Source organism: Camelus ferus, chromosome 17 (genome assembly GCF_009834535.1).
Source record: "Camelus ferus isolate YT-003-E chromosome 17, BCGSAC_Cfer_1.0, whole genome shotgun sequence".
NCBI classification, from domain to species: domain Eukaryota; kingdom Metazoa; phylum Chordata; class Mammalia; order Artiodactyla; family Camelidae; genus Camelus; species Camelus ferus.
In genome coordinates, this window is record NC_045712.1 from 39,448,861 (window position 1) to 39,461,754 (window position 12,894).

Here is a 12,894-nt window from a genome sequence, read left to right on the forward strand (position 1 = left end):
GTGGAGGTCAAGCCTGTGATGGGTTCTCACTCCAACAGAGGGGAGCAGAGGACCTTCCTAGTGGATGTGTTTCCAAGTCTCTCTAGGCCAAATGTTAGTTACCAATTAAGGTCACAGAGTCCTGGGTTCCATCTAGGGGAACAGCAAAGTTCTAGAACCTGGACTCCTTCTTCACCCTCTCTTTTGAACTTCTAAAAAATAATTTTTAGACTTGCAAAAATAGTGCACAGGATTCCTGTACACCTGTCAGCCAGCTTCCCCTAATGTTAACATCCTGCAGAACCACAGCACAATGATCTAAGCCATAAAATTAACATCGACACAATACTATTAACTCATCTACAGACCTTACTGGAATGTCACCAATTATTTCACTGGTGTTCTTCCTCTGGTCCAAGATCTGAAGCAGAATTCCACATTGCATTTGGTGGTTGTGTCTCATTGGTCTCTCCATTCTGGGACAGTTCCTCAGTCTTACTTTGTTTTTCATGACCTTGACAGGTTTGAAAAGAACTGTAGAATGCCCCTAAATTTTGGTTCTGTGCTTCTTCATGGTTAGATGTAGGTTATGTATTTTGGGCAGGGACACCGCAGAGGTGACGTGTCCTTCTCAGTGCATGATACCAGAGGCACCTGAGTTCGGTGTCTCGTTGCTGGCAATGTTAACTTTGATCACTTGGTAAGGTGGTATCTGCCAAGGTTTTTCCACTGTGAAATTCTATTTATTCCTTTGTAATTAATAAGCATCTTGTGGGGAGGTACTTTGAAACTATACAAATAGCCTGTTTCTTATAGTTTTACCATTAATTTCAGCATCCATTGACAATGCTTTCCAACAATTATTACTGTGGTATTTGCCAAATGGTGATTTTCTATTTCCATCATTCTTTCTACATTTATTAATTGGAATTTTATTATGAGTTGGCCCTTCTTCCTAGTTATGAGTATTAATTTTATTCCATAATAATCATTATTTCTTTCACTGTTCAAACTGTCTCATCCTCTTTTGAAATATCTTAACCCATCTGCTTCCTGTTGGACTGATTTGCCAGCCACAGTACATTGAACACCTCCTCCCTGGTGGTCAGGGCAGGTTCCAGAGGGAGCTCAGAATCTTTGCATCAGTGGCCAGGTTTCCCTGAGGCACTTCCCAGCAAGAGCTGGGCCTTTTCCTGGAACGGGAAGGTTCCCGTCAGCAGAAGTCAGTCATGGCTCCAGAGCCAGGGAGTTCTAGGAAAGGCTAGCCAGGTACGTCAAGATTCTTCCACTTCTCTCCAGCTGGTCATTATGCCCTCCACCCCAATCCTGACCCAGCCCAATAGCAGCACCAGCCAACCTCATGCCCTGAGCTTTTCCTTCTTGACTCCCACTTCTTTGCTCTGCTGCAGGGACAGTTGCTGAGAAGTGCAGGTGGCAGACAGCTGGGCAGCACTTACCCAAATTCTTTCAAGCAGAGGACCTGCTCTCTGCCCAGGGGAGAGTTACGAGCTGTCCTCCACTGGCCCCGGCTGCAGTGCGGAGACTGCAGTGCACTGTAGCAAGAGAAACTAGTCAAGGAGAAGAAGCGGGACTTCCCCACGTCAAAGTGGGCTGGAGGGAGAAGGCTCTGAACTCGTCTCCTTCCTTCTCTTTAAGATGTGCAAGGATTGTCTGCCCTGGGAAGGGAGTAGACCAGCCTCTGAAGCCAGGCAGCAGGATGTCCTTTCCCACGTGACACAACGCCCTTCATCCTCAGGGTAGAGACCTTAAAATCTTTACTATACTGACATACTCCTAACACACTGGATTCATCTACTAATGTTTTCAAAATACCTGCTTCTCTCTTCAGCCAAGCACTGACTGCGAATCTGTCAACCTTTTGCCTGCAGCTGAATCCTTCTCATTCTCCACAAACCAGCTCCAGGTCTGTCTCCCCCCAGAAGCCTCCCCAAGTCTCTCCAGGCCTCCCTGATGCCCTGCTCTGAGCTTCCCAAGTCTGTAAGGGACCTATTATTCTGGGTTAAATCTCCCTACCAGACTGCAAATTCCCAAAGGTCAAGGGCCTTGTTCATCTGCACGCAGAGTACCTGGTGCTACCCACACAGACCAGGAGCTGGAGAGCCAGCCAGTTGATCTGCCATCGTAGCCCAGCCAGCACTTGATGGAGGAGCCTCGGTTTGGTCCTGTCTCAGCCTCTGTCTCACTCGCTGTCTCTTTCCTCCCCATTTCTCTGTATTCCTTGGGCGAAGTTCACCCCATTCTGGGAGAAGCCCACAAGAAGGTCAGTCTAGTCCATCTCTAGGGTCTTCAATTGGAATTCAAATCACAAACTTGCTCTCCAGTGTAGAAGTTCTGTTAGCATTTCTGTTTAGTCAGTTTGATTAGATGTTGTGCCGAATCTCAGACCAGCTTCTTCTTATCATGCTCCATTGACGGCACAATAGGAAGGAACTGTTGTTCATCTCACCTCTTCCATTTCCTCTTTCTGTGCCACTCCCGCCAGCTGGCCCCCTGCAGCCACCCCAGACATGCTGTGTCTCCCTTTTGCATATATGCCCGGGGTCTCGTGCTCAGGGCCTTGGGAGAGGGCTGCTTTCAGCTAAGGTGGGAGGGAATCTGTAAACTTTTCACCATTTACTAGCCCCTTGCTTTGGTACAAACATATTTGTTTGAAACCAACATGTTTATTCATTTATCAAAATACCTTCAACCACATATTACACATTAGAGTTAATGTACTGGTTCTCCAGATGTCTTCTCTGTGGGTTAGGCCAAGGTGAGGTCATCACCCCCATTTTGAAGACAGGGCTGCTAAGGCTTAGAGAGAAAGACACTTGCCCAGACTCACAGTGATTAGGAGCCCCTGGACCTTCTGACTCCCCACCCAGTGCTCTCTTGCCCACAATGTATGTGAATATTCTGTTTAATTCTTTGCTCATTCTTTCTCCCTTCCCTGCAACTCAGATCTAGTTAGCTATTCTAAGACAGAATTATTTCTCACTCATCTGAGAATCCCTCACAGAATAGCCCAGCCAGCACTTGACATGCAGTAGACACTAAATTAAAGTGGACTGGCTGGATGAATGCTTCTATGTAGAAAGTTTCCCAGAATTACCAACTTTTACCTAAGACTGCTCCCAACGTTTTTTGTACACAAAGACTCCACTCCCTGGGGCTGCCCCGGAGAGGGCTGGATCCGATGCTGTCCACACTCCATCAGCTGTGATACCCTGTTGTTGGGCTCCAGGGTTTTGCCCATGAGGAGGGCTGTCTGTGCTTCTGGGAGCAAGTGACTGAAACCAGGATGCCCAGCCAGCCCGAGGTCAGGGACTGCAAAGAATATCAGCCTGGCATACCCTTCGGCTCCAAGCAAAGAAGACAACATCATGTACGGCTCTGAAATTGGTGCTCAAAGAAGAGCCTGGAAGTGGGTGGGAAGCATGGACGGACTGACCTGCCAACTTTCTGTAGCCAATGTCATTTCTCTGGAATTATTTTCTTTTAAACACTTTTAAGGTCTTAGAAACTGAAGAAGCTGAGTTTAACCAACAGCTGAGAGCTAGAAGCCTTGCCGAGCACTCCTTTACCTTTTCACCCCATCTGCCTATCCAGGAGGCCCTCCCCACGTGGCTGCCCAAGCCCAGGCCGCCTGACTCCCTCACTCCCACCCTTGGCCCCCAGCCAGTTGGCTGACTGCACCTCCCTTCCAAATCCAGATGTTTTCTCTTCACCAGATGTTTTATAGTTAAGTTTTTTATTATGGCAATTTTCAAACATATTGCCCCAGAAAGTGTCAGAAAAGGATAATGAATGTGTCCATCATCCAGCTTCAATGATTATCAACTAGTGGCCAATCTTTTTCACCTACACATCCACCCACTTACCCTTTCCTGTATTATTCTGAAGCAAATACCAGACATCATATAACATTAGCTATAAATATTTGAGCATATGCCTAAAAGATAAAGGCTTTGACTACTATCACACTTTAGAAAGTTAACACTAGTTCCTTAATATCAAATATCCAGTCACTGGTCTCATAAATTTTTCCCTTCACAGTTTGTTTCTTCAAATCAGGATCCAAATTAGGTCCACACACAAGGGGTTGATATATATTTGAAAGTTTTTTAGGTCTGTAGGTTCCCTCTCCATCTCTGACTTTTTGCTTTTCCTCCCAACTTATTTCTTTTGTTTGTTTGTCTTGTTTTGTTTTATTGAGGTATGGTTAATATACAATATTATATAAATTTCAGGTGTACAAACACAGTGATTCACAATTTTAAAGGTTATATTTCATTTAGAGTTATTATAAAATATTGGCTATATTCTCTGCACTGTATAATATATTCTTGCAGCTCATTTATTTTATACATAATAGTTTGTCCCTCTTAATCCCCTACCCCTATCTTGCCCCTCCCTCTTCCCTCTCCCCACTGGTAACCACTAGTTTGTTCTCTGTATCTGTAAGTCTGTTTCTTTCTCATTATATTCACTAGTTTATTTTTAAATTCCACATATAAGTGATATCATACAGTATTTGTCTTTCTCTGACTTTTTCACTTAGCATAATGCCCTCCAAGTCCATCTATGTTGCTGCAAATGGGAATATTTCATTATTTTTTAATGAGTAGTATTCCATTGTGTGTGTGAATACATACATACATACATACATACATATATATATATATATATATATATATATATATATATATATATATATATATATATCACATATTCTTTACCCAGTCATCTGTTAATGGACACTTAGGTTGTTTTCACATCTTGACTATTGTAAATAATGCCACGATGAATACTGGGGCACAGATATCTTTTTGAATTAGTTTTTATGTTTTCTTCCAACATACACCCAGGGGTGGAACTTCAGGGTCATATGTTAGTTCTATTTTTAATTTTTGAGAAACTTCCTTACTGTTTTCCACAGTGGCTGCACAAATTCACATTGCCACCAACAGTGTATGAGGGTTCCCTTTTCTTCACATCCTCGCCTACATCCTTGCCAACATTTGCTATTTGTGGTCTTTTTGATAATAGCCATTCTAACAGGTGTGAAGTGATAGCGCATTGTGTGTTTAATTTGCATTTTTCTGATGATTAACAAGGTTGAGCATCTTTTCATATGCCTATTAGGCCACCTGTATATCTTTACAACTTACTTCTTGAAGAAGATGGTTGTTCATACTGTATGTAAAGTTTCCCAGTCTGGATCGAGCTGATTGCATCCTCATGGTGAGGTGAGAAGCCCTATAAAAAAGACCAGCAGGACCCCCAGGCAGGGCCACTACTCTCCTGCCAGCACCATCCGGTACCCTGGCCCAGCGCTCCATCTCACTTTGCCTGAAACGGCTTACTTCTAGTAAAGTGGAACTTACCCCTAAAAATCTATTGGTTCCCTGAGCTAACTCCTGGTTGGTTCATTTGTAGTACTTCATTTGCATAGAGCTCACTCCTGATTGGTTATTTCTTTCACTCTTGATTGGTCCATTTCTACAAAGCTTGTTCCTAATCAGTCAACTTTTGTTATACTTTATTTACATATGATCTTTCAAAGTGTATACTGGCAGCATATAAAAGCCTGTGTAAACCCAGAGACGGGGTCCAGAGCTTGGAGTGTTAACTCCTCTGGGCCCGCTGGCGTAATAAACCTGAGTTCTCCAACTCTCTGAGTTGGATCCAGGTTGCTGTCACAACTGAGCTGTAACACGGAGCTGTAACACTGAGCTTTAACACACTTTTCTGCAACAATGGTGTTGTTTAATCCATTTCTCTGCTGTCTGTATTTCCTGTGAATTGGAAGTGGGCAGTTTGATCACATTCAGGTTTGAAACCTCACAAAGTTCTGTTCATCACTCAGGAGGCACATACTGTGTGATTGTTGCCCTTCTTGTGAGGTGAGCAGCCACGGATGCTCAACGCCCAGCCCCATTCATTCTTCAGCACTTGTACAATGGTGCTTCCATACCTTTGATGACTTCTAGTCTCCTCCCGCACTCCTGCACACCCCTGACCTTGCTCTAGCGTCTTCCTCCTGAATGGCCTTTTAGCTCCTGGCATTCCTTGGCGCTTGGCCACTAGACTCCTGAAAAGGCTACACAGTTCCACAGAGAGCTGGGCACAGTAAACAGGAGACAGAACAAATCCCACCTGAAACTTCCCAGTTAGGGGGTTGTTCTTGGGAAAACAGGAGGCTGGGTGATCAGCTCAGTGTTGTTACTGGCCAGAGTTCTTGGTTTCCTTAATCAATAGAAAATGCTAAGAGGCCAGAGGAGAAACTCAGGCAAGGCTTTACTGGGACTCATGCTGCAGCATGAGGGAGCGAAAAGAAGTAACAGGTTCCCTCTTACTTCCTGAGTACAGGCAAGCTGGTCCCTTAAGTGGGGTGAAGGAAGGGGCGGATCCAGGGTCAGGCCAAAGGGGTGGTTTAGGTGGTCTGCCCACCCCCTTGGTGGTGCTGTGTGCAGGAATCATGCGTGGTTCCCTGCTTTTGCTCCCCACACCTCAGAAGTGGCAGTTGGGTTTTTGGTCTTTCTTTACCTTGTCGTTTGTAATTTGCCCCAACTGCGCATGTATGCAGTTATTTTTAGTCCCTTATAGTTTCTTTGTATTCTGTTGTTTAAGGAGATGTTTGTCCAGGTGCAAGCACTGTAGCAAAGGGTACTGGGTCCCAGGTCACAGCCTGTCTCAATGTGAGCCCTGACTCCTCCAACTAAAATAAGAAAATTCTCAACAAGTGAGGTCAAGTGTAACTCAAAGTCAGCTGAGATGACACTGTCCTTTGAAGCAGAATGAAATGGGTTTGCCTCTAAACTGCCCCTGCTAAAATTCCCAGGAGCTTATGTTGTCAGGGTCACTTCAAGCTCTGAGTCTTTGCTTCCTTGAACTTCCAGCCCACTCACAGTTCACCCATACTGTTCCTGCCCCAGCAGACCCAGGTGAGGGACTCACCCCTGTCACTCTACTTCACCTCCTCAAAGTCACTCACATGACTCATTTGTGAGCAGAGCAGATTCTCCTTAGGTTTGAGGCAGTGGTTGGGTTTCAGGTTGCCACGTGCCTAAGCCCCTCTTCATCCTCTGACTCCCGTCCCCCCAGTTAATGAAGATCAGTTCAGCAGTGTCTCTGTGATGCAAGAGACCAGTCCTCTGAGTACAGAAGTGCGAGGAAATTAAGGCTCTCTTTCTACCCAGGAGAAGCAGCACATCAATCTAGACAGTACAGAGACCCTGTGTTCTGCCTCCCAGTCTGTCCTGGGGTTTGTGGGATCCAAGCACAGAGAGATTTATCACATGGTGAGTCCAACGTGAGCAGGGTCACAGGCAGCCCCATCCCACTCCCTAGCTTGGCACAGAAGCAACGAAATGAGATACTCAATGAACTGCCAGGCCTGAAGGTGCTGGTGGATCATACTGATTGTGCATTCATAGGGCTGGTGACCAACAGGGAGACAGGAAATGGTGTCTAGGTGGAGGCCCATATGGACAGATGCCACCAAGAACCCGGTGGCGCAACGCTCATCTGGGCCTTGGCACTGACTGAATCACCTAGATCTGATGCAATTCTGGACAAAGGGGGGACTCTCATGGTGACTGAGATTTATTTTCCAATATCCTGTGGATTGGAGTCTCCAAACAGAAGCTAAGTTGTTCTACAAAAATATGACCACATTTTTTTGTATACCTGAGTTTGTGGCCAAGAGTTAGCGGCACTTTCAGAATCCAAGGGCATAGCTTCTGCAGCAGGGGCTGCTGCTAGTCCGCCTGTACCCTGTCCTCACCCACTCAGTATACACTGGCTGACTCCCAACTGGCAATACCCACACAGCTTCATCTGAGGGCTTGCTCTGGCTGACAAAGCCTGTTTCATTCCTGCCCACCAGTGCAGCATGCTAGAAGTTCCAAGGAAACAATGCTTCCCACCCGCTCATGAGCCCTCAACCAATGGTTGTTGCAAATATAGCCCACATCCTTTGTCCATTGGGTGGAATAACTCTGAGTTTTGTGTTCTATACTGTCTTCCTGAATTTCTCCAATGGGATTACACTCCAGCTACCCACAGGAGTAACTGGTTTGATAACACATCCTTTACATGACCTGCCCTCCCCTTTCTCATTTCCCCACTATACTGCCTGTGTCTCCATCTCCCAAATAAACTAGTGCTTGAACCACATGACATTGCCAATAGCTGCTATTCTTTGCCTTATAAAAACGGCAACTTCCTACAGTTTAAACTAAAATTTACACTCAAATCTCTGTCTCTAGGTCTCCATAGGACAGTTATCTGTATACTCTATCTAAGGATTGTCCCCTCGAGTTCCTACCCAGCCACCCCTGGGGAGGGTCAATGGGAGGAAACTGCTGAACTGAATGCAGAGGAACGAACCCCTGAGACAAAACCTCTTCAGGTTTCACAGGACAGCACGGCCCATGGGAGGTGAGCCAGCAAAACAGGCTGCTTCAGGTTGGGGACATGCTCCACCCAGATATTACATATCACAGTGGGAAGTGTGGCCACAAAATGAGGAAACCATGAGATAAAAAAAAAATGCTGTGATTGGAGATATGATGAAATGTTTGGAAGCAGAAGCCCTGGGTGTGGGCTGAAAATCTGCAAAAAGGAACATTTGGATGATCTCAGGAAGGTGACTGTGAAAAGTTCCAGTGGCCTATATGACCTGATCACAAGCCTCCCACCCTAGAGAATGCAATCCCTCAGAGGTGGAGGGCTCTGGGCATATAAATGGGCTCAAGTACACTTTGGCTAAATCAGTACCCCAAACACAAGCATAACACGTTAGCCACCCAGCAAAATTAATCTGCCTCCATGGCTTACAGGGTGTGGAGACCACCCTGCAAGGCGGCAGACAGGAGCAGAACTCATACTAGGAGGCAGGCCTGTATTCACCTGAACAGATGCTTTTGCCTGTAACCCACAGGGCAGGAAATGCATTTTACCTGGCGGTCCACGGCACAAGTTTCACAAAATAATAATTACCCTGATTACCCTCAGTGTGCTTTCTTATTTTCGATTCTATTCTGTTACATATTTCCTAAAGGCTGGACATGACGCATTAACTGATTTCACAACTCGCTTCTGGGTGATGACCCACAGACTAAACTATTGCCCTTAAATGCAACCAGAAGTGAAAGGATGTGGACAGCATTTCTGGGCTTTTCCTAAAAACTGTGTATTTACTGTCAGCCTCCATGTCCCATTCAGGGCTGCAGGGAATGCTGGGCTGGGCCAAGAGATTCTCTAAAATTCTGTTAAGCGAAGGTGGTTCCTATCTCCTGATCTGGTGATTCAAACCAGGCATTGCTACCACTCTCACATTCTTCGCCACGCCCCGTACCACCTATGCTATGTATTATTCTACGAATATTCTAAATCAAACCATCACTTTATAAAATATAAGTACTCACACTAGCCCTGTCTTATGGAGTACTATTGGTGACATTTTGAAGTTATTCTCCTAATGCAAAATAAGACAAAAACACAACTATGCAAATAAAACATGCTTTTTGTGTTCCACCTTAAATCATAGAGCAAGTGGCCCTCCCTGCTCTGCTCCTTTCACAAAAATATGATCCAGTCTCTGCACAGCTCAAGCTGCCCCTAACCCCTAGAAAGACTTCGTCCTTCTGTCTACCTCTCCAATGATAAGCAGCACCATTATCATGGCTAATGGTATTTAAACTCATTTAATCTTCACACCAGCCCTATAAAATGTTCGGGTCACTCCATTTTACAGACGAGGAAGCAAGGGTAGAGAAATCAGGCCGACTTACCCACAGCCAGGAAGTGATGGAGTCAGGTCTTGAACTCAGGTCATCTGACAACATAGCCTGTGTGCCTAACTACTACATTACACTGCCCCCTCTGAAGTTGTCCACCCCCAATCTCTGGTGTTGTCTCCTACAGGACACCTTCCTGGACTACCTGTCCCAAAAGGCTGTTCTTCCTCTGTTTCCAAAACACTCACTTTTCGTCTAATTCATTTGAAAGGTAACCATAAACTACTTGGAGACACTGCCTCTACTAGCCTGAGAGCTTCTTGAAGGGATTCCTCTGTGTACCTCTGAGTCCAACAGCCTGCCTGAGGTATTAGAGGCCTTCGATGTCTCTTGAGCCCTGTGGTCTCTCCTTGTCGTTCAGCAAACACCCAACATTCTTGGCGAGTTACCAGCTCACAGGCTGGTTTCCAATGAAGGCTGGGAACAGTCAGGGAGGAACGGGAGATGAGTCAGAGGCAAGAGACTCAGGGGGTCTTAACCTGGGGTCCAAAGATCCCCAGTGGACCCAAGCCTTTTATGCAGGAGGTCTGTGAACTTAGATGGGAACAGAATAACATCTTTATTTTCATTGGCCTCTAATGGAAATTCAGCATTTCCTTCACATGGAATGTGACCCGTGACTCTGTCACCAGTAAAATCACTGATAGTTTCTTTCACATCACCATCATAGCAGACATCTCAAACTATATACCGTCATTACTTCCTAGAAATTCTGGTTGTTTTCAGACCAACTGCTTTATCTTATATTTAAAAAATCAATACAGCAACATATATATAGCAGATACCAGGACACAACTGAAAAAAAAAAATCTTGGTACCTGTTTTTTAATAGGATTGGCATTTTTTGGCAATTTCAATAGGATCAGTAATCTAATGTGTTTTATTTTATGCTTTTTAAAACATTATTCTGAGATGAGTCCATAGGTTTCACCAGCCTGCCAGCAGGAGCCATGGCACAAAAAAGGTTAAGACAGTACTAGAGCCCTGGTTTAGAGCTAGACAGATCTGAGTTCAAACCTTAATTCTGCCATTCACAAACCAAGTCACCTAGGCCTCAATTCCCTCATCTGTGAATGGGGATTATTACCTGCCTTACTGGATTAGCATCTAACACCTGAGTAAAGGTGATACGCAAACCCAGCCTAGACTGCCTGGTGAAGTAGACCAAGCCTGGGGAGAGTGGAGCCCTCAGCTTCCTACCTCTCAGGTCAGAGAAGTCATTTGTCCCCCTCAGTCTGGCTGAGGCCAGATACTTGTGGCACGACATGAAGGCTAACTTCAGATGCTTCTTAAGACACTCCATCTCATTTCTGAGCCCATAATCTGCACCCTATTCCCCAAACTGGCTGACACAATGAGGCTCCCAGGAGAGGCCCGTCACCTCCCTCTTTTAAGATCGACATGCATTTCTATATTTGTCCACTGGGTGGGGCTGGTTCACACTCAATTTGTCAGCAGAACCAGCAGAGCCAGAACAGTTGGGACCATCCTTTCATCCAGTCCCTGATTTTTTTTCCCCCTAGACTGAGCCTGACATTCAGAAAACCTCCCCTTCTGTGTTCATTTCCAGTAACCTGCTACTTTAAGAATGGTGGTGACTATCCTAACTTTTAATATCATAGATTAGCTTTGCCAGTTTTTAAACTTTATTTAAATGTAGTCATATAGAGTATATTCTTTCGTTTGGTTTCTTTTGTTCAGCATTATGTTTGCAAGATTATATGCAGTTGTAGTTCACTCATTCGCATGGCCCTATAGGTTCCATTAGGGGATTATTCGACAATTTGTCCATTTATCTGTTGAGTTGGCATTTGAATAATGTCCAGTTTGGGGTTTGCTTTATGGTTGCTCTGTGGACAGTGGTATCCATGCCTCCCTCCACCCATCCAAAAATTCATTTAGAGCTGGAGATTAATAATGTAGTACACTCACCAAGAGGATCTGAAAGATTTATCAGCCACATAGTAAGGCTTTCTGGGGAGAGCAGGACCTGTTTAAGAAGAAAGGGTAAGTGGCTCTAGTTTTCACAGTGGTTGGGGCGAGGGGGGTCCAGGATGAAGACTCCCTCTTCCACTGGCTGGAGTTTGAGTGGTCTTAACTCCTCACCCACACCAAGGAAGCAAGTACCTGGGTTTTCTTATCCAGGAGTGGGGCAAAAAAGGAAAAGGGGAGTGATGGGGCTTGAAGGCTGTCATGGTCAAACATCAAAAGTGGAGTCAGAAACATCATGCTATACACCAGAAACTGACACATTGTAACTGACTGTACTTCAATTATTTAAAAAATCCAAAAAAAAATGGAGTCAAACTCATCATCACATGGTTTTTACAGCAGTGCTGTTATGAACATTATTGTATAAGCCTTTTGGCAAACACATTAGGCATTTCTAATGGGTATGTCTCTAGGAGTGAAATTGCTGGGGAATATGTTTGTCTTCAGTAAATCCTGCCAAACAGTGTTTCAAAGTGATTGTACCAAATTACATTCCCTTCAACAACAATTATGGCTGAAGCAATCTGTTTATCCACTCTGCAGTTGAGGGATATTTGGTTTGTTTCCAGTTTTTTGTGATTACAAAGTTGCTATAAACATTCATGTGCAGGTTTTCGGGTGAATATAGGTTTTCACTTCCCTTGGGGAAAAACTAAGAATGGAACAGCTAGGTTGTATGGTAAGTGTATGTTTAGGTGTGTAAGGAACCAGGCAAACTGTTTTCCAAAGTAGCTGTACCATTTTGCATTTCCACCAGCAAAATACACGAGTTCCAATTGCTCGCATCCTCCTACGTCCTTGGATTGGTCAGTCTTTACTCTTAGCCATTCTAGTAAGTGTGAAGTAGTATTTCATTGTGGTATTAATTTGCATTTCCTTAAGAACTAATGATATTGAATATATTTCCAGATGCCTACTTGCCATTCATTTATCTTCTTTGGTGAAGTGTCTTTTCAAATCATTTGCCCATTTAAAAAAAAATTGGCAGAGTGTTTTCTTACTATCGAGTATTGAGGGCTCTCTGTAAATCAGGGATACAATTCCTTAATCAGGTATATGATTTGAAAATATTTTCTCCTAGTTTGTGACTTGCATTTTCATTGTAACAGTGCCT

The 12,894-nt window shown here is 44.5% G+C and overlaps 1 protein-coding gene across 4 annotated transcripts in view; it reads right to left on the bottom strand.

The window, feature by feature from the left end:
- Positions 1–12,894, bottom strand: part of ACKR2 (atypical chemokine receptor 2) — a 54,946-nt gene that overhangs the window by 12,854 nt on the left and 29,198 nt on the right. The window contains exon 4 of one of the 4 annotated variants that reach the window (XM_032459111.1): positions 11,721–11,778. The exons of 2 other annotated variants lie outside the window; for them this stretch is intronic. In XM_032459111.1, the coding sequence (XP_032315002.1) occupies positions 11,721–11,751 (31 nt within the window). In that variant the 5' untranslated portion in view covers positions 11,752–11,778. Of the gene's footprint in view, positions 1–9,782; positions 9,803–11,720; positions 11,779–12,894 lie in introns of those variants that run through there. One more of the 4 variants, XM_014556420.2, reaches the window with a different exon arrangement.